This window comes from Leptonychotes weddellii, chromosome 3 (genome assembly GCF_054177405.1).
Source record: "Leptonychotes weddellii isolate Sample4059 chromosome 3, ASM5417740v2, whole genome shotgun sequence".
Taxonomy (NCBI): domain Eukaryota; kingdom Metazoa; phylum Chordata; class Mammalia; order Carnivora; family Phocidae; genus Leptonychotes; species Leptonychotes weddellii.
Genome location: NC_138371.1, coordinates 65179052 through 65205662, shown reverse-complemented (window position 1 = coordinate 65205662; position 26611 = coordinate 65179052). Strand labels below are relative to the sequence as shown.

Genomic DNA, 26611 nt, shown 5'->3' with positions numbered 1-26611 from the left:
CAATTCACAGTGCTCACCATTGCACACGCCCTCCCCAATGTCTGTCATCCAGCCACCCCATCCCTCCCACCCCACACCACTCCAGCAACCCTCAGTTTGTTTCCTGAGATTAAGAATTCCTCGTATCAGTGAGGTCATATGAGACATGTCTTTCTCTGATTGACTTACTTCGCTCAGCAACCGACAGAATGGGAGAAGATATTTGCAAATGACATATCAGATAAAGGGCTGGTCTGTTTTCTCTTAAGGCCAAGATTCTGGTGGGTATTAAGGGGAGATTCTCCTTCTAGAACACTGCCCTGGCTGGCCTTGTTCCTGACATAAGCTGCATCAGTGTCTCTTTTATTTAGCTTTTCTTTTTTTTTTTTGGTAGATTTTCTAATCTCTTTACACATAAGAACTCTATTTACATAGAACATAGTTTTTGCATCAGTGTTCTGGAAACCTTACAAACTTCTCTAAGTTTTCGCCTTCTCATGTGTTAAGCCGAGAATTCTATAAAAATGGCATGATACTATGCAGTTTATTACTAGAACAATTGCTTTGAAAATAGTGCTTTCCAGTGGGCTTCTCAGTTCTTTGTCTCAAGCTTCCTGCAGCATTTCTGAACAATCACTCTCTTGAATCTCTTTCTTGGGCTTGCATAGCAAAGATATAATCTATGTGTCTCCTACTTCCTCATCTTACATTTTATGCATTGACAGTTCTCCTAAATCCACTTTTGGTCCTTTGCACTTTTTTTTTAATATACATTTTTCCTTCAACTCTGGTCTTTTGATTTCAACTTACTATAGGATATTTCTTACTACTAGCTTGAATTCAAAATATCTAAATAAAATGTAGTATTTTCTCCATAAACCAGTACCCTTTCTATTTCTAGAAACACCTAGTCATACAGCAGGGTAGACCCAGACACGTGGGTTTAAATTTCAGTTCTGTAATCATGTATACTTAGAACTCAAATTTCTTCCTCAAAAGATGAATTTGTACCTCACAAGGTCATGTAAGTACTAAGTGAAATAATAAGTACCTAGCTCATGAGTTAACAAGTGTTAGCTGATGCCACCATCAACACCATTACCAGTGTTAATCATCATCATTACCTCCCATAACACTCTTGTTCTTGTATAAAACTTATACCTCACCTGTCATAGCTCCTGTAATTGCTTGTTTACCTATCTCCTACTAGACGTAAGTTCTGTGAAGACAACTGTTTTACACCTTGTTTTTGGTGTATCCCACAGAGCATCACAGACTGCTTGGACTACTTTACGGAATCAGTAACTGAATGAATTTTGCAAAGGAACATGCCTAACTGTTCTTTTATGTCTTCTGGTCCTATTTGCTGCATCTTGAAATCTGACTTAAGATGAATCTTCTTCCTACCCTCCTTGGTTCATGTCAAAAACTTTTTTTTTTTTTAAGATTTTATTTATTTATTTGTCAGAGAGAGACAGCATAAGCAGGGGGAGCGGCAGGCAGAGGGAGAAGCAGGCTCCCCGCTGAGCAAGGAGCCTGATGTGGGACTCAGTCCCAGGACCCTGGGATTATGACCTGAACCAAAGGCAGATGGTTAACCGACTGAGCCACCCAGGCGTCCCTCAAAAAACTTTTATAATGCTGTTGCCTAACATCAATCTAATTTCCCAACTTTGTTTTCAACTATGGCACCAATGAAAACTTCTTGATCTGTATTCTGTTCTCCTCACTGCCTTAGCCTCTCCCTTCCACTCTCCCGTATTTTATGCCACCTCCTCATGCCATCCCCCCTTAGAAAGGCTTACCTTTACCTGTACAAAAGCACAGTTCAAGTCCTACCTCTTTCTGGAAATAGGCCAGAAGAATCACTTCCTCTTCTGAGTTTCATCAGCCCTCCTCGGCCCACTAATTTGGAGCCTATTACTGTACAGTAATAAGAGCCACCTTTTTGAATATGAATTTTATCTTCTCAATTTAAGTCTAAGTTAGGTGGCTTGAGGACGGGGCCATGGGTGTTCTTACCTCCCATTGCATCTAATATTATGCTCCACATACAAAACACACTCTGTAGATCTGTTGCCTCACTGCACACAATGCCAAATTTATTTCTTAAATATGCAGATTTCCAGCATTGTACTGACCTTGACAGCAGCACAATCTCTGATATCATAATCCTGCTGAAACTCATTTTCCATGAGAATAGTAGACACCTTAAAAAACAAGAGAGGCTTGAGAACTTAAGACTGATGTACAAGTATCTGCAATTTAGATGTAATTTAGGCAGCTTTAATAACTCAAACACATTCACATGCCAAAGAAGGAAAACTTTTTCATCTTTTTTTAAATATCAGGATGTTAAATCATGAGATAACTTAGAAAATATACTGTCATCAGTTTCCAAACAAAGGAAGCTACAGTTCCAGAAGTGGAGGTTAATACTGTATTAAGTTTGCAGCTGGAAATCACAGAGAATAAGGAGCTTTCAAAAGACCTTTTTTTGGGCATGTGTTGAAATGCTAGTTATTCAATTAACTAATTTCAGATATGCTCCCATTTGAAAATGAAAGTCAAGAAATTTTACATTTGGAAGAATATATGATGAACTGACACAATGGTAATGTGGAGTAAATATTTAATAAATTTGAGAATAATTTGCTCCTATAAGTGTTACCTACCTTTATGTAACTCTTATATTTTTAGATAATAAAAGTAAAAGCTTCTCATTATGAGAAAAGGAAATAAAAAACAGCACAAAGAAAAAGAAAAAAAAACTTTACTATCCAAAGATGACCACTATATCTATATATCCATATTTTTATGTTTTTAGGACTATAGAGAAACTATCTGTATGGTTATTTTTTAATCTTTAAAAAATATTTATTTATTTATTTATGGTTATTTTTAATTTTTATTTTTTTAAAGATTATTTATTTATTTATTTGACAGAGAGAGACACGAAGAAAGAGAGGAAACACAAGTAGGGGGAATGGGAGAAGGAGAAGCAGGCTTTCTGCTGAGCAGGGAGCCCGATGAGGGGCTCAATCCCAGGACTCTGGGATCATGACCTGAGCAGAAGGCAGACGCCTAACGACTGAGCCACCCAGGCGCTCCATGATTATTTTTTTAAATAAAAGTGAGGCTAGTATCTTTTTTTCCTCACTTTATATATGTCAATGCATTTCCATTTCAATAAAGATACTTCTTCATAATTTTAATGGTTATATAGGATGTGGATGTATTATTTAACAATCAACTTACTTGATATGGAAACAAAAAATCCCTTTACATTATTCCAAACAAGAAAATTTAAACTTACTGGTGTATGGTCACTCCACTCCCAGGATCCTAGTAAATCAAATTTAAACTTACTGGTGTATGATCACTCCACTCCCAAGATCCTAGTAAATCTGGGCTCCTTTTATTCAAACCTATCCACAGCCAACGCTGGTCACTATGTAAAAAGGAAGTATTAAAAAACGATTTGAGCACAGATTTGGCAAAAATATATAGCATTCACATGTCTAAAATGCTTAAGACATATGTTTGTCTTGTCACTAACTGAAAAGCACAATTTCAAGTTCTATAAAAAAGAGGTCTTCTGAAATAAAACTGAACTTTAAATATGAAGTAGCTATGGAAAAAGTACCATACTTCTTAGAACTAAGTTTTCAGTTATGTTCTTCATATGAAAGGTAAAAACTATTCTGCTTTGAACTTGAGGGGGAAAAAGTGCATGATTATTCTAAATCTTTTAATGGAGAGCTTCAATATTAGACAATGTTTTCGATACAAAGATAGCAACGGCATTTTCTTGAAGTGTCTATCTATAACACAATCAAGTATCTTTTTTTTAATGCAGAACAAATCATTTGGCTAAATTTTTATTAAACAAGATCAAGATTTTTAAAAAATTATTTAATCCCCACTGCCCATTAAGTTTAAAGTAAACAAATATAAGTATTTTTTTTTAAAGATACTATTTTTAAGTAATCTCTACACCCAATGTGGGACTTAAACTCACAACCCTAAGATCAAGAGTCACATGCTCTACCGTCCAAGCCAGTCAACTGCCCCCCGCCCATTTTCTTAAAGAATAAGTATCTTCTAAAAGCCAAACTCCGTGGGTTACACCAGAACAACATAATTAAACAGTCATTTAAGTGATTATATTTAACACTCATAACTATTATACTTCTATGTACAAGGCATTGAGCTAGGTGCCATCGTAATACAGAGAAGTACAAGACGTAATATCTATCTTCAAACGGCATAGGGAGACAAGATATACATGAACAAGGAAATAACCATTTTGGAAAGATATCAAATGATACAAAATCTGCATAAATTTTAAGCATTACAAAAATTTAGAGAAAGAAGGTCATTGTGGACTGCAGGAAGTCAGGAAACATTTTGTGAGATTAGTAGGACAAAAGACAGTCTTCAAAGGATGGCTAATATTTCTTAGAGTAAAATCTGAGTGTTTAACACTCAATATTCAGATTGACTGAGAGGAGAAAGGATAGACATTTCAAGGAAGGATATGTACAATAACATACAGAAGCAGGGACATATATTGTAAATATCCCTTTTCCTCAATTAAACTTATTCTTTAGCTAGGAAGATACTGCTAATAAAAATAGAAGTAATGTAGCCATAAAAACATTTTCTTCACCTCTAACCCCATTTGAAAATATTCTCTAAAATGGGTTACACTTTTTAGGCTTTTTAAAAAATTTATTATTATGTTCAATTAGCCAGCATATAGTACATCATTAGTTTTTGATATAGTGTTCATTACTTTACTCATTACTTTTTTTTTTAAGATTTTATTTTATTTATTTATTTGACAGAGAGAGAGAGAGCAAGAGAGGGAACACAAGCAGGGGGAGTGGGAGAGACTGAGCAGGGAGCCTGATGAGGGGCTCGATCCTAGGACCCTGGGATCACAACCCGAGCCGAAGGCAGACGCTTAACGACTAAGCCACCCAGGTGCCCCCAACGATTACTTTTTAAGTAGACTTTTAAGTAGACACTTTTTAAGTAGACTATTATCCATGTAATTTTTTTTTTTTTGGTGATGCTGATTACTTTCCATATAATTTAACCTTCTGATTGCATGTAGTATATATGGTCAGTACATATGAGTGTATATTATATATGCATAACTAGATACATATATAAATGTTACATGCATATAAATATAGCACATATTAGAGAAGGCATAGGATCCAAATCTAAAATTAATCCTTACTCTCAAGCTCAATATATGGAATGTTTAGCTGAAAAATGTAAGTCTGCCTTTCAAAAAATTTGCTAGTGAGTCAAAGCTAGAGCAAACTTAATTTTACTTCTTTAAAAAAATTTTTATTTATATACTTGTGAGAGAGAGAGAGCACAAGCAGCGGGGAGCGGGAAGGCAGAGGGAGAAGCAGACTCCCTGCTAAGCAGGGAGTCCAGTGCAGGACTTGATCCCAAGACCCTGGGATCATGACCTGAGCTGAAGGCAGATGCGCAACCGACTGAGCCACACAGGCATCCCGAGCAAACTTAATTTTAAAGTAATTTCTCATGTTTTAATAAAATAATTGCTTTTCTTTACTTCTTCCCTCTACTCAACATTCCCCCATACTTTAATATAAATAAATACTTTCCATCTTTTCGGTCTTAAGCTTTTCAACTTATTGCAATGGAATATGAGGACTGTCCCCTTTCAGTCTTTATTGCTATACTGTTTTCTTTCACAGAAAAAGATTACCAATTTGTAGATTTCAGATAATCCAGTGGAGACAATTAAGTCCAGTTTGAATTTAACAGCTATAAGAGGAATTTGCAGTTTGTGTCTTCAACTATTCAGAGCTTTCTAACAGGCTTCCAAATTTATCATACTTCCCAACTGCTGAATTTTGAAACCACAGGGTCTAGATAAGTATAATTAAAGTCAGATAGGTAAAATAAAGAGGAGGAAAAGTTTGCTTCCTCGTTCCTTGGAGATGTAACTTTATTTCTTTCAAATTTTTGCACATAATATATTTGAGCCTGGGGAATTTGTGCACATTTTGTTTTTCCCTAAAATAAGCCTTAGATAGCCTATCTTCTTTTTACAATCAACAGTACAACCAGGAAGATGGTCAAAGATCATTTGTCACCTGCATTTACTCTATAGTCAGCTCCCACAGAGAGCCTCTTTAGAGATCTGTCTCTACCTTTCCACCCAGTCCTCTCTTCGCTCTACCTCTGCCCACTTAGAAACCTCTGCTCTCAAGCTCACTTCTGCCTCAGAAAATAGTTTCCCAGAAAACACAATTTGCTGCATTGTCCAAAATTTTTTAATCTTTACTACTTCCTGAGATTGAACTTCATTTCAACCCAGACATTTAGAGTTCTTAGCTTCTAATTCAAGAGATTCATTAGTGTGTTATAAATATAGAAAATAGTAGCTCTTGTGTTTTTTTTCTGTGTGTGGTAAGAGGTGGAAAATATTTCCTCAATTCTAACTTATTCCTGATTTGACCTGGTTTATCCGTAGGCAGATAAAGAGAAGAAGAAATTGAAAATCACATTAATCACTGCATATCTCCAATGTGGATTTAGAAAATTTGAGGGAGGGGAAAAAATGGATCATAACTGGAGAATTAAATCAAATGGAAAATTTCTCACTCTTTATAAATTTTTCTCCAACAAGCACTAAATATATGGTTTTAGGGTGTTAGGTTAAGAAGACACTGCACGAAAGGTTACTATGTCTATCTGTGTTAAAATTCCTGCTCTCAATCAAATTTCCCAGTGCATCTGGTTTCTAAGGAAAACAGTATCTCAGCTATAAACCCCAATAAATACTATTTGATGAGGGTGCTTAGTCTGCAAAGCCTTAGATTTATATCTAAATCCATTCATGCCACATCACAGGAGGTAGTACACATAGCAGCAACAGCATAGCAAACGAGGCTTTCTCCTTTAATCCTAAAACTGTTTTTGTTCTACAATGGCTTTCCCTGGTGGGCTGCCATTAAGAGATGCAAAGATCTTAGAGCTTTAATGACTTGGTACACCATGAATCCTTTTCATTGAAATACAAATAGAGATGTGGAACTTAGATTGAGAGAAGTATAGCAGTAATCTGACTTAATTCCTTGGCATGCAATACACAATTTGGGCAATGGACTTCTGAGAAAGGTCAATTCCTGCAATAAAAAGGTAAGGCCTTCAAGGAGTAAGCTTTAGAATCATTTTCTGATATAAATGGGTTTGTCTCCTTCCTTCCCTTCAAGCCATGGTTACAATATTGGTTTTAGAATATGTTGTCTTTCTAAGTAAAGTGTGGGCAAATGGTCTCATTATTAATGGAGCACATAGTAAGCAGACAACACAGGCTGCTTAATATGGCACATACCAGCTGCTGGGTTAAGAGTACTAAAATATGGTGTTTATGAATAAAAGGATTATGGTGATTTGTTTTTTCTTTGTGCTCTTCTGTTTTCTGAATTAAATATATATTTTTTGTGATCAGAAAAAAATTAAACACTGTTGTACATTCTTTGGAAAATAAACTATATGCATGGGAATGGAAGAAAATGGAAAGGATTTACATTAAATGCTAACTATGTTTATAACAGAGCTAGGACTTGAGGTGACTTTTATTTTTTTCATTATCACTTTTTTATTCCCCAAATCTTACATAATGAACTTGTATTAATTTTTTAATTGAAAGGAAACTCAGCAAGTGTGTTCAGAAACAAAGAAACAAATCAAGAAAAATTCCTTAATTACCTCTCACACTCCAGTGTTATTTTATAGTGTAATCTCTTCTGTATATAGAAGCTCTTAATGATCATTTATATCACATATGATATTCCATTTTCCATCAATTGATTCCCACAAATATCTACAACCTCATTGCTTAGTACTTATCCATGGTTTCCTATTCCAGTTAAAGGTTTCTAACCTCTTGCTTGGTATTAGTTGAAATCCACTTTGTTTATGTCAATATTTCACTTAAAAATACTTTGGCCTAGACAGTATGATACTGTGTGTGTCAAGCTTGAGATCTAGGGGCCAGTAAGTTGCCTTCCTCAAAATTCTCACTTCAGGGAGGATCAGCAGGGTATTAGATGTTCCAGAGGCGGCCACCACAAGGATGTCTGTTATCCAAAGCCACACCTGAGGTTTTGGTTATTAGCAGAGAGAATATCAGAAATAGGTGTATATCAGCAAAATTAGAAGCTTGTTAATCAGCCTGAGGTTAGAAGTGGGCTCTCAATGGTGAAGTTGAAATTGTTTAAGATATGGGGTATAGCTAAAATATTTAGAGACACTCTCACCCTTCATGAAAGTTTATTTCTTTCTGGTGAGGCTGGTAGCCAGTACCATTAGAAATGGATCTGGGGCTTGATCTCTAAATCATCCCATGTCTAGTCACTGGGTGAGGTGATCGGAACTGCCCGATGCTAACTATAATGTGAACACAATCCTGCCTCAGGAATATTGCCAAATCTACCTCAAATGAATCTTCCTTGCAAGATGGTGGCTGGAACACCTAGGACAGACAGACTGCTGGGATGTTGGAAGCTTATGAAACAGATTGTATGAAATAAGTTGTGTCTGCTTCAATGAATGCTTAATAAATGTTTGTATATGTGGAAAGATTTGGTCTGAGTTTTGCATTCATTATAATCTACTCTCAAAGTTGTGGGGAGTAGCTAAGAAACACTAACCTCAAAAGGAAATTAAGAGTTTAGATATCCAAATTAGCTCAGGTTAGTGTGCAATGAAATCTTGTATAATAATTTCTAGTGCTAGAAAATGAAGTCCAGAATGTCTGAACTTCTATAATAGATGCTTAATAAATGAATATTTATGGAACACATGTACTATATTTTGCATCAGGTTTCCAGCACATTGTAGTGAAACTTCCCTTTCTTAATGAGAAAAACATAATAGTAGGTATATGAATGTAAATCTGGAAAATGTGGAAAAATGTTCAAACATTTCAAAAATCACTCAAAATCTTATCTTCCAGAGGTAACAATTATTATCTTTCTTTGATGTATTTTTGTAATCTACTTTTAAATGTAAATAGTATTTTTTTTATTCTTCCATAATTTGCTTTTCCTCCCACTTAATATATTGTAAATATTTGCATGCTATAATATTTTTTTAAAAAAAAACCTTAATGCACAGGGTATAAATTCCAAACAAAGATCAACAATAGTGATGATAATAGGGATCTTTATCTTTTTCTGACTTTTACAGAAGTGCATTTAATGTTTACTCATTAGATGTGATATGGCTATTGGTTGAACTATCCTTCTATTTTTTTTTTTAAGATTTTGTTTATTTATTTATTTGAGAGAGAGAGCATTCAAGAGAGGGGGTTGTGGCAGAGGGAGAAGCAGGCTCCCTGCTGAGCAAGGAGTAGGGGATTGGGGCAGAGGGAGAAGCAGGCTCGCTGCTGAGCAAGGAGCCTGATCATGACCAGGGATCAAGGATCCTGGGATCATGGCCTGAGCTGAAGGCAGACACTTAATCGACTGAATCACCCAGGCACCCCCATCCTCCTATTCTTACTTTACCAAGAATTTGTATGTTAATTATGTTAACTTTACGATATATTTATATATTAAACCAGGAATGAACAGTGAATTTTACCAGATGTATTTTCAGCACCCAGTAAGATGTTCATATGACACTTGACCTGATATACAGAGTTCCTAGCACTAACCCAACCTTGTATTCTTGGAAGAAATCCTACACGGTCAAGGTATGTTATTTTGGTGTACTATAATGTAGTGGGTGAAGGAAGTGGGCTCTAATAGTTCAAATATTGGATCCTTTACTTATTATTTATATAACCATGGGCAAATTGTTTTACTTCTCTGTATCTGTTTTCTCATTGAGATAAAATGGTCATTGTAATAGTACGTACCTCATAGGTTGTTGTAAGGATTAAATGAGCTAATAGAAAACACTTAGGACATTATCTGGCACATAATAAGCACTCTATCAGTGCTTGTTATTCTATCACTTACCAGTATTTACTTTTTCAAGTCTAGTCATGAGGTTGGTCTGTAATTCTTTGTGCTCTTGTTGATAGGCTTTGATATCAGAATTAAACTAGTTTGCAAAATAAACCAGATGTCTCTATCAGTTTCTATGTAATGGAATACAAGCCCTTGCTTGTACTACTGAAATACAAGGTAATGATCACTTCTTTAAAATGTGAAGAAATTGGGGTGCCTGGGTGGCTCAGTCGTTAAGCGTCTGCCTTCGGCTCAGGTCATGATCCCAGGTTCCTGGGATCGAGCCCCACATCAGGCTCTCTGCTCCGCGGGAAGCCTGCTTCTCCCTCTCCCACTCCCCCTGCTTGTGTTCCCTCTCTTGCTGTCTCTCTCTGTCAAATAAATAAAATCTTTAAAAAAAATAAAATAAAATGTAAAGAAATTCACATATATAACCATATATTATGCTTTCTATCTCTTTCTTGGAAGAAATTCTTTGTCAACTTTTTCCATTTCTTTCATGGCTATTAAATTACTTGGTTTCTACTTAATATATCAATTGTATAGTAATTTGTATTTCTCTAGAAATTGTTCATTTTAACAACTTCATTTGTAACAGCATAGAATTATGCATAGTATTCTTACCAATTAAAAAATTTCTCCATGAAATGGGTTTTATAATCCCTTACTAAGTCTTCATTTTAAGTATTTTTATCCTTATACAAAATCTTTATTATGTTCTTTCTTATGGTTTCCTTGTATTGATGTTGAAATTTATTTTACTTTTACGTGAATGCTTATTTTTATTATTTTTGTTTAATAATTAAAGCTCTTAAAGCTATTAATGTACCTCCAACTATAGATTTGGCTATATCCTGTGAATTTCAGAATGAGTGTTGTGATTATCATCTATACAGTTTTGATTTATTTGACAAAAAAGTTACTTAAAAACATTGAATTTATAAGTGGATAGGGTTTGACTTCACTTCTTATGTACCTGTATAATTTCACCACTTTGGAATTTTAGATTTTCTTTTTAGTCTAATAGATCAATTATTGTAAGTGATACAGGCAAAGAGCCTGAAGAGAAATATATATAGACTTTGTAATATATGAACAAAGAGGATATGGTTAAATCAATCTTAATTATACTATTCGTATATTATTTCCTTTTGTCTGTCTCACTTGTTGATGAATCAGACAAGTGTTAAAGTCTCCCATTATTGTTATTTATTGGAGAATTTCACTAATATAAGTAATTTTTTTGCTTCATATATTTTGATGCCAATATTTTTAAATGTGTAATGGTTCTTGACTATTATAATGTCGTTGTAGATTGTACCTTTATTCAATATGAAATAGATCTCATTTCCCCATCTGGTGCATTTTTACTTCACTTGTATTTTATCTAATAATAATACTGTAACTCCAGTTTTTTGTTCACATTTGCACAATATAATTTTGCTCATTCTTTTAATTTTCCCATTTTAGTTACTGTATTAAGTTTGTGATTATTTTTTTTAAAAGATTTTATTTATTTTTATTTGAGAGAGAGCGAATGAGAGAGAGGGAGTACATGAGAGGGGGGAGGGTCAGAGGGAGAAGCAGGCTCCCTGCTGAGCAGGGAGCCCGATGCGGGACTTGATCCCGGGACTCCAGGATCATGACCTGAGCCGAAGGCAGTCACTTAACCAACTGAGCCACCCAGGCGCCCCTAAGTTTGTGATTATTAACTCAAATGCTATTTAGGTTAATATGGGACAAGAACATAACTAAGTGAAGTGGATCAAGGAGTAATAAATTAGAGACCACCACAAATCGTAGAGTGATGCCCTATCTTGGTAAGCCATTGGCTACTCAGGACTAACCAATTATTGCTACAATATGAAAATGTGTCCTGTTGTTTTAATTTTTAAAGAAGTGTTAAAAATATGGATTTTTATCAAAATTTCTCAACTTTGAAACACTTTGTAGCTTCTTCCTTCTAGGAAAAGAACATCATACTCTTTGGGCTGGATAGGTACTAATTGGTAAGATTTGTTTGAGGTATTTTTCAACAGCATATAGTTGAATTTCATTATTGAAGAAATTTGCAGACTTAAACATAACTGGTAAGAGATAAATCTGGTCTTCTGCCATCTTGCTTTATATTGGATTTCCTGCTTTGTTATTTCATTTCTTTATAATTTACTATATAAACCTTTATTTCACCCATTATATATTCAGTAAATAAACACACTCTGTTTTAAAAAATGTATATAATTTGTGTTTCTAAATATGAATTTTAGGTAAATGAGGAATTTATTATACTTTCATTTTTTTACAACCATTTTATCTCTTTATATCCCAGTTTTTATTTATAAACAGAGTTAAACACCTGGTCTTATTAAAATATTCTCATGTTTCTCTTTCAGGATTTAGGATAATTTCTTTCTATTTTTATTATTACATATACATATTGCATTATTTAGACTGGGGATGTTTTTACATTATATATTCTTCCTCCTAATTCTTTTAAAATAAACTATCTATTCATGTGTTCCTGATTTTTAATTCATCTCTCAGCTGGAATGTGTCTTTGAATTTTTTTCGAGAAGGAAGCTATAGGGTTATATCAATAATAATCTTCACAAACAAAAAGCAATGTAATTGAGAACTAAAATTAATATACTGCAGGGGCGCCTGGGTGGCTCAGTCGTTGAGCGTCTGTCTTCGGCTCAGGTCATGGTCCCAGGGCCCTGGGATCGAGCCCCGCATCGGGCTCCCTGCTCAGCGGGAAGCCTGCTTCTCCCTCTCCCACTCCCGCTGCTTGTGTTCCCTCTCTCGCTGTATCTCTCTCTGTCAAATAAATAAAATCTTTAAAAAATAATAAAATAAAATTAATATACTGCAAACATTTTCCACCTCAAAACTCTATTTTTAAAAAAGATTCAGAGAGAGAGAGAGGGAGAGAGCGAGCGAGCACACAAGCAGGGGGAGTGGGAGAAGGAGAAGCAGGATCCCCAAGCTGGATGCAGGGCTTGATCCCAGGACTCTGGGATCATGACCTGAGCTGAAGGCAGACGCTTAACAGCTTAACAGACCGAGCCCCCGGGTGCCCCCACCTCAAAACTCTTTAGATGTCAGTTTTTAAATGCCTTCCTACATATAATGTCCTACAGAAGAAGCTACCTGGGTTTTGTGTTTTGTTACCTGTTTTGTTTATTTTTTTTTTTTGCTATTATTCTTTCAGGCTTTTGTTTGAGTCAAAATGATGGAAAGTATTCACAAGGATATGTCTAAACGGTAATTTCTTTTCCATAATTTTGCCTGGTACACCCGAATCCTTGATTTACAGATTTGGGTCTTCTTTTCAGTTCATAAAAATGAGGGAAGGAAAAAAATAAATTTGTGAAGTTGAAGGCCCTCATACTCATGTTTGCTCCCAAAGCTTCAGAGAAATTTTTCTCCTATGACAGCATCACCTGGTCCATATTCCTTCACATTGTCCCTAAGGACATCAGGAAAATCATCCAGGAATCCTTCCACCATAAGATCAAAATCACAATGCCTTATTGATTCTGTCTTTGTAGCATCTCTGATTACTTCCCTATATTCACATTCTTCCTACCCATTCTCAAAGTAGTTTTCCACCAAAGCGCTGTAATAGCCTTCTAATTACTTGTCCTGCATCTACCTACCATCTCTCTCTTTCTCCCTCTCTTTCTCTCTTTCTTTATATATACACACATACACACACATATAAACACCTTTGTTGTTGTTTGTTTTTTGCTTATTGACTTAAGATCAAACTCTTTCCCTGGCAAAGAAGGATGCTCCAATTTCATATCCAAATCTCATTTTCTAGCTAAGTGGTATGACTCATTTCTCCCTGACCATATCTGTACACTCTGGTCTCAGTACCTTTGCTAATGTTCTGTTTTCTCTGGCTCCTTCTCCTGGTCTTAGCTTTCAAAATACTACCTTACTTTCTAAGAACCATTCTTCTTCATAACATTTTTCCCAATTATAACTCCCCAAAGCACTTCATCTGACTTTAGAATTCCATGGTCCCTCCTTACCTTTGTTCTAGATTTTCACCATATTTTTCTTATCCCCATTGTTGGACTTTATCATGCTACATAAAGGATGGGGATTCTATCTCCCTCATCTTTGAATTATTTATAGTGTCTTGCACATAAAAATGCTTGATGTTGAATGACTGCTTAGCACTGAATGACCCTTTTAGAAAATAAAACATGTCAATTCTGAATACCTGGAGGACATTAAATTTAGCATAAAAGATCTCATTCTAAAAGTATTACCTGAACTGGTCCATTAAAAAGTGAAGAAATTCCTTTATTTCATCCATATGAGTGAAGCTAGGAAGGTGTCCTCCAAGAGCTTGGCAGAATCTCTCAGCTTCTTCCCAGTTCCTTTTTCTTACAATTCTTTCTATATGAAACAGCTTAACAAGACACAATGTTAATCTCTTTTCTGGCATAATCATAAAGTATTCATAATTTCAAAGTTTATTATGGTCAAATGTGTAGGTTTTAAAATTAAGTTTCCTATTTTAATTCAAATATAATTAACATACAGTGTTATATTAGTTTCAGGTGTACAATAGAGTGATTCAATAATTCAATACATTACTCAGTGCTCATCATAAGTGTACTCGTTAATCCCCATCACCTATTTCACCCATCTCTCCACCCACTTCCCCTCAGTTTGTTCTCTATAGTTAAGAGTCTGTTTTTGGTTTCTCTTTTTTTCCCCTTTGTTCTTTTATTTTGTTTCTTAAATTCAAATGTGTAGGCTTCTGAAATGGATTCTCATACATGTAATAATAACATGAAAATGTTTTTATTTTTACCTGTAATAAAAACAGGTGAAAAAACATATACTGTGACACAAACAGGACCTGCTGTAAGTGTCAACTAAAAGGCCAGGACAGGGGCCAGCTACTGCTGTCAGATGGATGCCCTTCCTCAGCCAGGATGGGGAACTGCTCCGACAAGACATCATATTCTCCCACATTCCTAGGACCAGCAGGTAAGGCTATAAAGGATACATATGAATACTTTGGGAGTAGACTTCTGCAGAGAAACAACATAATTATGAACATAATACACTAAGAGCGGTATAAGTACAGGCCTATTTTCTGATGAAGATGAAGCAAAGGGCAGATTGCACTGGTGCGCTAACATTGAGAGAGGGTGGCGAAACAAAACTTGCCACTTCAGACTCTTTCTTTGGTTTGTGAGGATTAATTTTTTCCCAAAAAAAGAAGAAGAGGGGATGATACAATGGTAGATTGAATTACTGATTCCAGTTCTTCAGTTCCCTGTGATATAACCGTATATTCTTGCCATGGCCTCCTGGTGGGTGAAGTGTCCTTCTCTGTACCTTGATTTGGGGCCTGGCCATGTAACTTGCTGTGATTGATGGCCTATTAGTGGAGGTACAATGAACAGAGGCCTGAAATGTGCTTACATGGTTAGGCTTTCCTCTCAGGCTCCAGCAACTGACCATAAGAAGAACAAGCCCCTGGTAGCTACTGACGCTTCAGCCTGAGACCAATCAAAAGGCAGCACATCCCAACTCATAGCCTGGAGTCCAGCATAGCTGACCCACAGTTGAAAGCAGAGCTCACCATTCAAGCCTAAACTAAAACAATCAATCCCTGTTTGACCCAGAGATCTGTGAGCATGGGACTGAATGTTTGTTGTTATAGCCACTAAGTTTTGGGATGGTATGTAATGGTTTCTTTGGGGAACAGCTGACTTATAGAGGCCCCAGAATAAATTTTTTTTAAATTATAAGAAGTGATAGAATTCTTCATTTGACATAAGGATTAGAGGGATATGAGAATACTAAGCAAAGTGTCAGCATGGCATGTAGCTTACTTAACTTCTCAGAACAAAAGAACACTAGAAAAGAGCGAGTTCTGGCTCTGGCCCTGCTCTTTTGGGTAAGACATGAGTTCATCTGGGGATGAGGTGTCTCATGACAAAGGTTCAATGGTGCTCGCAAACACGTTGGTAGGTTACATATGTGCCTGGAGAGGAGCATAATTTCTACAAGCATATGGACTAGGATAGTAGAAAGATAACCTCATTAAGGAACTAAATGAGAATGTTACTTTACCTTATAACAAGAAAGACTTGAGGGGAAACTATGCCAGCCTTCAGGACAGGGGTCTTCAGGCTTAGGAGCTACTTCTTCAGGCTGAATGGGCCCACTTATTTTCTTGCAAACCGAGAGTGCTCTGAAGTTTCTGCAGTCTTTCACCTCCCACTTTCCAAGAGACTTTCCAGTAGCCATAGCCACACACCCACCTGGAGAAGCTGGGGTTGAATCAGAAAGTTTAATTAAACATTACATTTGAAAATTAAAGTCCAAATACTTTCTAGTATCCTTGCCCTTTATTTGGGCCAAGGTCTGGAGAAAGAATATAAAAGATAACAGAAGAAAGAAATGTGTTGTTCATAATAATGATGATGATGATGATGACGACGATGATGGTAATAAAGAGAAGTGTTTATTACCTGCCAGGTACTATTCTAACAGTATCAAATGAATCAGTCCTTACAACTGACCTCCAGAGTCGATTCTATTGTCATACTAAGGTACAGTGAGGATTAGTGACTTGTCCAAGGTCACATGTTAGTAAGTGGTTGATCCAGAACTAGAACCCAGGTGGTCTGCATCTGGAGCTGTACCCGAAACTACTAAGCTGCTCAGCATAGCCTAAGTGGTTCATATTAGCTTTTTTTTTATAGAAAGCCAAAATCCAATACAAAGCATTTGATTAGAAATCAGGGGATCTGGGTTTTAGTAATTCAATAACTAGGTAACATTTGTCAAGTAGATCACCTCTCTGAGATTCTGTCTTCTCAACTCTAAAATCAGAAGGGACTTCTGAGGTCCTTTCTGGTTCACAATATTCTGATTCCATGGCTAACTATGGTCAGTGCTTTGAGCTTGTTAAAGAAAGATGAACTAACTTTCAGATAAATATACCTACAATATTGCCTCCTTAATTCTCACCCATTTGGAATAATAGAAATAAACACATTCAATTTTGGAGAAAGAAGCTAAGAGAAAAAAGCAGAGAGATGAAAGTGTAAAGCACTTCAAAATGAAGCTTCTAGATTCTGTTTGAGACTTACATGGAAAAGATAAACTTGCATTGATGGTTCTAGCTTTGTGCCATTAGAGGGTGGTTTCTGAAAACTGAGTTTTTTAGCTCCTTTTTGGGGGTTATTCCCAAGGATTTCATAAGGGAGACACAGTCACTGCTTCTATTTATGGTTCCATAGACAGACTCTCATCCTGAAGATCATCATTTGCCTCACATTTCAAAGCTAAGTGAAGACCATATCTGGGAGGTACACTGCATTTCACAAAACATCATATTCTACTACTTTAAAAGTAAGGCACTCACCTGGCTCAAGAAAATTCCAGTTGGAAAATGTTACAGCTTGCTTTACTCCACCAACTCCTGTCCAGCTATACTCTCCATGTGAATCTATATCTCTCAGGCCAGTCCAGAAGTATTTTCCTGGAGATTTAGTATACTTTTTAATCATATCATTCAGGTATTCTTGCTCAAATCTACAAAACAAGAGTTAAATTAGTAGGTGTTTTTATAATGATTGAATTGCTATGTAAATTGAAAATGCACCTTTCCCTTAGGAGACTTATTTCATAAAGCTAACCCAGAGTTAAAAGTTCACCAGTACATGTTTACTGATGGTCATACCTGCTAGTTATAGTCAGATTGCAGTTGGTTCCAAAAGGGACCTCATCCTTGTAAATCTTGTAACAGATTTCTCCATGTCTTTTCCAGCCCTAAATCCGAGGAGAGATATCACACTGTTCAGACTTAATGTCCTACCTCTAAGCATGATTCTGCTACACTGGTAACATCTCACACTTAGAGGAATCAAGGACATGGACTGGTAATTCATACACATGATGAAGGTGGGATACAACTTCATAGATAACTCCTACAGGATTGTGAGCTTGTGTCAGACAGAAGGTGTGTCTTATTTCTCTTTGCCTCCAGGGCCTAGCTCCTCATAAGACTATAACGTTGTTGGTTGAACTATTTTTGGAGAGGAAAAATATAAATGGGGGAAGTAAAGACATCAGCATTAAGGATTATAATCACATACATTTTTATAGAAATCATGAATAGATAACTCTTTCCTATAACGTTTTTTCTTCTGTAAGAATGCCAATATGTAATGATTCACTGCCCTCTGATTTGCTCTAATGTAAATGAACAGAAGGTAGCCATTTCTTCTATTTTCCAAGTCTGAATTGTTTCAGTCTCACCTACCATCCTTAACCAAGAAGGTGTAATATTGCTTAGAAAAACTTACATAGGGACTTTACATACCTCATCTGGAGGACACATCTTGTCAGATGTTGTATCATTTATTTGTTCTCCCTTTTTCTTACATACATATTTAAGTTTCTCTTCACAGGACTGGACCTTCCACTGACCTAACTTTTTAAAAATAGAAAAAAATTTTTTCCACAGAGAAATTATTTGCCATATATTTAGAGTTGAACTCTAACTTATTTTAAATCAAGATAGTTTCTTCTCACAAAACTGTGAGCAAGGGGCAAGGGGAGGAGGAAGGGGAGGGAAAAGGAAAATGAATGACTATGTCTGGGAACATACTCCTAGAAAATGCTACCCGACAGTCCTGCAAGGTTGTGGCTCACAGTCTGTAATTTCAGCACCACCTCAAGATCATAGTGGAGATGAATTCCATTTTCTTAGAAGAGTAACAATAAAACCATCAAAGGACATTTAGTACAGAAGTTGAAGAAAGAAGAACTCAGCCTACACGCAGTTGACAGTGTTCAAGTCTTCTCCCACATGACATGGTCAAAGTTTGCCCATTGGTTAAAAACTTTCGGACATGTCAACCAACCATGCTATTTCAGTCTCCTCATATATAACATAATCATGGTAATTAGAACAGCTACTCTCCAAGAATTCCAGAATCAAAAGTTCCTTCCACTTTACTTTAGCTTAGACTTTAAAATTCTCTCTTAACATGACTTTTGCTTAAGTCACTCTGCTTTCTTCAAATTAAATTTCAACAAGTTAATTGTTGTTGATAAGAGTCAGTTTCAAACACTGGAATGCTGTCTAGGTATGTTATCAGTTTAGTCTTGCCTGTGGGATCTCATTTCTATCTTTGACACTGTATCAAAGACATCTTAAATACCCTTTTAAATAGAGCACCAAATGTGACACCCTTCTAAATTCATCTATGACACCTTTCTAGATACATCTTTACTCTTGAAACACTCTTAAATACACATATCATTTATTACTTCCACTTAAGTCTCTCTAGAAGTTTGGGGGACACAAGCCTCCTAAATAATTAGAAGTCCCCAGGAAAGTGATACAAACAAAATATAAAGATACACATGTCTTTTCTCTCAACATGCAGCCTATTTTGGACTCTTAACTAAAGCATGTTCAATAAATAGTTAAGCATTCTACAGAAGAAAGCTGTTCTCTGAAAAACATTAGACTTAATTTTTAATTAATTAATTAATTTTTAAAGATTTTCTTTTTTTAAGTAATCTCTACACCCAGTGTGGGGCTTGAACTCATAAACTGGAGATCAAGAGTTGCATGCTCCACTGACTAAGCCAGCCAGGCGCCCCTGGACCTAATTTTTAAATAAAAATATTTTTTCACTTCTCAAATTAAGATTAATATAAAAATCTGAACATGAATTCAGAAGATGGGATTTTCCCCTTAAGTTGTGGTTATATGTTAAATATACTGATGGTCCAGAGAGAAAGCAGCTTATTAGAACCAATCTGGCACAAGAATTGAGTTCTAACGGGATTTCCTTCATGTGTTTCAGACCAGAGCAGATACTCTCAGACAGGAAGTGGATTGCTTACTTAGTCATTGTTTTATTTACATCTTTTTTCCAGTAGCTTCCAGAAAGACAATCTACAGGGCTATGACCTTTTATTTTCTTTCTAGGCTTAAACACAAATATCCCAACCAAAATCATCTTAATATTATTTGGTATACAATAAGAATATAAATAAGCCACAGGAAGTTTCCTACCTTTCCTAAATAGGAAACACAGTTGGGAGTCTTATTGTAGGGAACATTTGGCTCATTCTTATTCCAATATGTTAGAGTAACTTCAGTACCATCAGACCACTGAAATAAACTTGGTACATTTTTGTTCTTAAGACCTATCCATATTTCTTCTTTGGCATCTAAAAGAAAAATATTTTATTTATTTGGTCTTACTCAATTACATACTTCAATATGTATATTGTTACTGATTTTACATTCTGATAATGGGGTTTTAGGAGCCTCCATGGTATCTGTAATCAATCTATGAAAATATTGATAATTTAGGCAGGCCAGGAGTCAAGGGGTTTCAGGGTACTTATGCAGTCAGAGTACACAGTGGAAAAGCCACACTGTGATCTGTAGGTTAGGTGTTCCTGCTATCTGATTTAGATAAACCTTGCTTTATGGGTTATACAGGTTTCCTCTGCTACCCGAAAGCTCTTTCTGCCACTTCACTTTTACCGCCTGTTTTCACTAAGTGAAAGAAATCTGAGGTGGATTTTTGCTTTTACAAAATGGTGTTTGCTTCTTTGTTTTTATGCCATTTTGGTTTATGAAAGGTTTCATAAGAACAGTCTCCTTTTGGACAGCAGGGGAAAACTGCAATGAAATTCTACAAATACAATCATAGATACTCCAGTTAGAATAGGATTGATGTCCATCCCTGCCCTGGGATGATGATGCTGCCCTCCCAGGGGAAACAGTTAACACCATGCTGACACAGAATAGGTGTCTATTATTAGCTATTACTATTAGTGAATCCTAGGAGGAGGATATAATACAGCCTGTCTAGTGTATTTTTGTTCTTCAGTCTTTAGCCTTTAAATAATTACAAAAGTGAAATAATCGTGAAATAATCATCACTTAAGCATCTGGAGCAACTTAAATAGCACTTAGTTTATGAGAAGAGGGAAATTATTCAATCACTGGCTATACTGTCAAATTGGCAGCTATTAGCTACATGTGGCTATTTGTAAATTAATTAAAATTAAATAAAAGTAAAAATCAGTTCCTCAGTTACATTGCAAGTGTTCACAAGCCACAAATGGCTGGTGGCAGCTGTACTGGACAGCACAGATTATAGAACAGTTCCATCATCACGGAAAATGCTATTGGACAGTGCTGATCTGTAAGGATCAAATTGTAAGCTTTCATTCCCACCAAGAGTCTAAAAATAGGGGTACTTTAGAATGTTTTAAACCTCTCAAATAGGATATTTTAAAAACTTACCGCCATTATGGAGTTTTGTGACAACCACCTCCACATCTGCTAAAGAATGAATGCTGATGAGATCGCCGCTCAAGGCTTTGCATTTCGTATGTGCCTTATCCCAGGAATCACTTTCATTTACCAGCAGATAGCAAAAACCATTATTTGACAGCCAGCCTGCATCACAGTGTGTATCTAAATATGTCCAAACATCTGCAGGAAAAGCAGCTATTTATGTTCCAGTAAAGATACATCTATTTTGAATCAATAACATTGCAAATTCTTCCTTCTTAAATCATCAAGATTCTGGAAAACGGGGGAATGGGATGTCAAATAGCACAGGGACATGAATTTATGTGTTGCTTCATTCTACATAGCATCATAAGAATGACTGCAAGGGTAAAGATAATGATATGACTGTAATGTGATACAAATGTGCTACATGATTAGGCTCCGACTATTTGAGGAGGGACTGCCCTTAGTCCTAATAGACAGGAGAATTGTGTGGGGTAAGCCAGTTGCTGACCAATCTTCCTTGGTATCGGGATTTGTTAGGTTCCCCTCCCATCTCTGACTTTGAGAGGTTACGAAGTCCAGCCTCCTTTCATGTATGGTCAGATTAGCAGGGGATGTGCATTCATGCCTACCATTGGACAAAGGACAGAGATTTAAGGAATAGAGTAAAACATTTATAAACTCCACATGAAAGAGAAGATAGCAATTCAAGGGAAAGGGCACAGGACCTCTCTGGACCTCTTCTTTCCTTCCTGCTCGTAGACCTACATCCTCATGCAATTAGTGATTCTTTGTTTTGATCATGTTAAAACTCACTCAGATGATGGTCAAGAAAGACTGGAGAAAAAGACTGAGGTATAAAACCGCACAAAATATTTCTATCCTTCTTAATAGAATTAGAAATTAAGTCAGTTACTCAGACTTCATGGATTCTGAACTGTTTGGAATGTCTGTTGTATGAAAACACAGCATCTTGGGCGCCTGGGTGGCTCAGCTGGTTAAGCGACTGCCTTCGGCTCAGGTCATGATCCCGGAGTCCTGGGATCGAGTCCCCCATCGGGTTCCCGGCTCAGTGGGAAGCCTGCTTCTCCCTCTGACCCTATCCCCTCTCATGCTGTTTCTCTCTCTCTCTCTCTCAAATAAATAAATAAAATATTAAAAAAAAAAAAGAAAACACAGCATCTTAAAAATGTGGACAGTTTATTCTTCATTTAAAGATAAAATTCAGGTCCAGTTAGCTTCTCACACTTGCAAGATAACTCAATTTTAAGTTTCTGAAATAGCACTTGCTGCTATTATTATTATTATTATTTTATTTTACAATTATGATAAAGGAACAGAGGAAAAAATACCCATAATTGAACTTAGAACAAACATTTTCCTATTCTAGTCTTTGTCTCTATGAATACATATTTTTACAAGATTAAAATGAGAAGTAGGCATATCATTTTGCTCTGCTCTTGTATTTTCCTGTTGGCGCAGTTATTTTAATAAATGCATATTACTCGATCATGTGGAAACATCATGATTTACTTAATAATTGCTACTGCAGCATATTTATTTGATCTGTCATCAGTCACCCTGGTTTATTTTCATCTGTGCTGTCTTTTCTATTATGCTTTTTTGTGTGGACTAAATTTGGTTTGAATCAACTTGGAAGATGGATGTTCATTTCCCCCTATATTTTAATAAAACATCTCCTGACAATCTTTATTCTATATATTTATTTTTTAGTCTTAAAAAATAGCTTTATGTTCCTGTATGGATAAGAGATTTTATTCCCTTCCCCAACATTCTTTAAACAAGACATTTTAAAACCTCCTTTTTTTCCCTCCCAGTTTTGAGTAATAGTTTTTCTTATTCAGGAGGATTTAATCAAATACCAGGTATGTGGTGGGGCTTGTGCAAGATAGTAAGGGCCCTCTTCTTATTCTTTCAAAGGCTTCTGAAGTTTCTCTGCACCTCAGAAACTTCAACTGTTCCATGTTTCTCTTATCTCTGAAATCCCTTGAAAAAAAAAACAAACCCTCCTTGTACACGTTTGTCCTTCTGCACCTCCCCTTTTCTACCTGATTTATCAACACAACAACCTAAAGAAGCAGCCTGGCAAAGAAGGACAGAGCAGAGGTGGGCATCGCGGGGCAGGAACTGGAAACCCTAGAAGAGTTCCCCCATCCGTCGTTTTCTACTTTTCACAGAGGCAAGTCATACATAAAACCTGAGTGTGCATCAGCATCTCCAGGAAGGCTTCTTAAAACACAGATTGTTGGGGCCTGCAGAACTTTTGATTCAGTAAGTCTGGGGGGGGGTCCTAAGAATTTGTATTTCAAACAGGTACAGGTGATACTGATACTCTTGGTCTAGGAACCATACTCTGAGCACCACTGTTCCAAAGAAAAAAGAGCCACCTGTGAACAGAAATGTATTTCTTACCTAGAATACCTCTGCCTTCTTATGGCGATATACCAAACCAAAGCTTTACACATATAAAGTTAATAATAGCCAACCACAGGGTCTAAATGAAGTAGTTTTTGGCATTGGCAGGAACAGGTGAAGGAAAGGTAGAATTAGATATCTGAAATGGATCTACTTGACTTCACAAAACTATAATTTTAAGACCTACTTGCACAAGGAAATGAAAAAGATACCTGTTAACTCCACTGTGTTATTTAATGGTTTCTTGCAGACATAGGGCAATTGAGCTTCACAGGAAAAACTCTGCCATAGACCAGACATGGCATCCATTCTCGCACAGCTGGATCCGCCTATTATCATAGGTGCACTAGGCATATCTTAAACGGTAGAATTTTCAAAGAATTAGAAAGAGAAGGTTAGGCCCAGAATGGTGGTTAGAAAAAATAATTTGTATTCCTAATTTTCTGCTTTTATTGGAACTCATAAAATAGTTAAACCTTCTATTAAATTGAGATGTATAAGCCTCAATGAACACCCATGTGCTTAAATATGTCTTCCTTCTAAAATACAGGATCCAAGGCCAAATACTATGACACAGTATAGTTAACTTAAAAAACAAAACCAAAAATCAAAAACAAACCTCTGCCCCCAATCAATTTCCATATCATACTCTGTAGACGGTAGCTCTTAATCTTCTACTCTATATAATAAATATTCTAATTTATGATTCTGTAATGCCCTTAAGACCTTGAAGTAAAAGTTAAATTATCTTTAAAGATTTTATTTACTGAGATAATAGAGAATTTATTCACTAATAATGAAGTTTCATTAAACTAAAATGACCTATTGGTATTTTATTGCACTTAACCCATTTTTCTTTTATGTGTACAGGATACTTTCGTACTGAAGCTAGTGTTAACTCTTAGGTTCTACATTTGTCAGAAGCCCAAGATTTTATTTTTTAAAAAAAGGTATCTAAACTTCTTTTGGGGAGAAAAATCTTTTGGCTAAGTAGGATTTTGTTTGTTTTATTCACTATAAAATTTTCTTTAAGGTATTCATTTGTGTAATAAAATACAGCCATTATGTTGTTAGTACTTGAGGACTACCGTACGAGACCCCAAGAGTTTTAAAATGAGAACATATTTCTGTATGGATTTGAGCTGCAGATGAAACAACACAGGTTAGTCATAGACACGTCAAGTCGCCTGAGGGACACAGAACAGCTTCTAGGCCATGTGATGGGGTTTGTTCTGCTGTTACTTAAAAATGTAGGGTTGCCGTAAAGGTTAGAGACAAATGCTCAGTTATCCATGATATGGTTCAACTTGTCTATAATGGTATCACAGTAAAGAAGGAATTAGGGGAAAAAATTCTTTGGAGAAGTAACCATAATAACAGTTGTCAAGATTTGAAATTTTTATAAGCTATCAGTGAGTGGGATGCTTTTGTTTATTTACTTTTTTGGAGCTTTTGCTATGTGCATAGCAGGTGGAGGAGGGAGCAGTTACCTGGGTCCCAGTTGAGAAAGTTTAATGGCCTGTGGTCTGACCATTCCCAGCCTCTAGCAGAGTATAGCTGATTTAAGCCAATCCAGAAAATTCTTGGAATGCCTTCTTTTTCTGTAAGAATCATATAATTTTAACAAGTGACAAAATTACCTAAATTATTATCTAAGTCAGACTTAAGTTTCTACTAATAGCAAAAACATCTGAAGGCCTTGATTGTAAGTCAGGAATCTATCCAGTTTCATAAAAATACTTGTCTTATGAGGCTGTAATGATGATTAAATTATTTAATTTATCTAGAGATATTAGGGTTTTACTCATAGTTTGAATTTACCAAATATTTATATTTATTATAAAACAGTGTGATAGGATTTATCTGAATTAGTCAATAGGTATTTGTTTTATATATAGAAAAAATGCTTAGAGTTTTGTGCAAAAGGGAAAAAAACAACCCATGAGACCCACCTCTTCCTTTAAAGAACTTACTAGTCTTATAAAAAGTAAATGCACATACATGCAGGATAAACTTGTTTTCAAGTCAGACTGATTGTGTTCAAATTTTGGCTCTGCTAATTACTTGTGGGTGACCTTGAACAAGTTACATTTCCTCTCTGATCCTCACATTCCTCATCTGCCAAGTGAGCATAATAAAAATACCTATACCTCATAGCATTGTTATATGGTATTAAATAAGATAATGTCTGAAAAGCATTTAGTCCTCAGTCTGAAACATCATTGTCAAATCATCAGAGACTCAATAACTTGGGTTTCTTGATTTTTAAAAAAGATTTATTTATTTATTTTAGAGAGAGAAAGCAAGGGTGAGGGGAGGGGTAGAAGGAGGGGGAGAGAGGCAGACACCCCACTGAGGGTGGAGCCTGATGTGGGGCTCGAGCCCACAACCCTAAGATCACAACCTGAGTCAAAATCAAAAGTTGATCACTCAACCAACTGAGCCACCCAGGTGCCCTGGGTTTCTTAACTTTTAAAAAATAAAATAAAAACTTTGTTTATAAACTTTCTAGTAAAAAATGTGCAATACTCTGATGGAAAAAGATAGAAATGTAGTGATCCGAAGGGGTACGTGCACCCCGATGTTTATAGCAGCAATGTCCACAAAAGCCAAACTATGAAAAGAGCCAAGATGTCCATCGACAGATGAATGGATAAAGAAGATGTGTATATATACAATGGAATATTATGCAGCCATCAAAAGGAATAAAATCTTGCCATTTGCAACAACGTGGATGGAACTGGAGGGTATTATGCGTGAAATAAGTCACTCAGAGAAAGACATGTATCATATGATCTCATTGATATGAGGAATTCTTAATCTTAGGAAACAAACTGAGGGTTGCTGGAATGGTGGGGGG

The 26611-nt window shown here is 36.0% G+C and overlaps 1 protein-coding gene across 1 annotated transcript in view; it reads right to left on the bottom strand.

The window, feature by feature from the left end:
* LY75 (lymphocyte antigen 75) overlaps window positions 1-26611 on the bottom strand; it is an 85300-nt gene that overhangs the window by 47806 nt on the left and 10883 nt on the right. The window contains exons 3-13 of the mRNA XM_081815479.1: window positions 25242-25367; window positions 23964-24107; window positions 21322-21513; window positions 20074-20231; window positions 18364-18474; window positions 17722-17810; window positions 17404-17573; window positions 16104-16303; window positions 14279-14421; window positions 3349-3430; window positions 2121-2189 (exon numbers count right to left, since the gene is read on the bottom strand). Coding sequence (XP_081671605.1) covers window positions 2121-2189; window positions 3349-3430; window positions 14279-14421; window positions 16104-16303; window positions 17404-17573; window positions 17722-17810; window positions 18364-18474; window positions 20074-20231; window positions 21322-21513; window positions 23964-24107; window positions 25242-25367 — 1484 coding nt within the window. The remainder of the gene's footprint in view (window positions 1-2120; window positions 2190-3348; window positions 3431-14278; window positions 14422-16103; window positions 16304-17403; window positions 17574-17721; window positions 17811-18363; window positions 18475-20073; window positions 20232-21321; window positions 21514-23963; window positions 24108-25241; window positions 25368-26611) is intronic.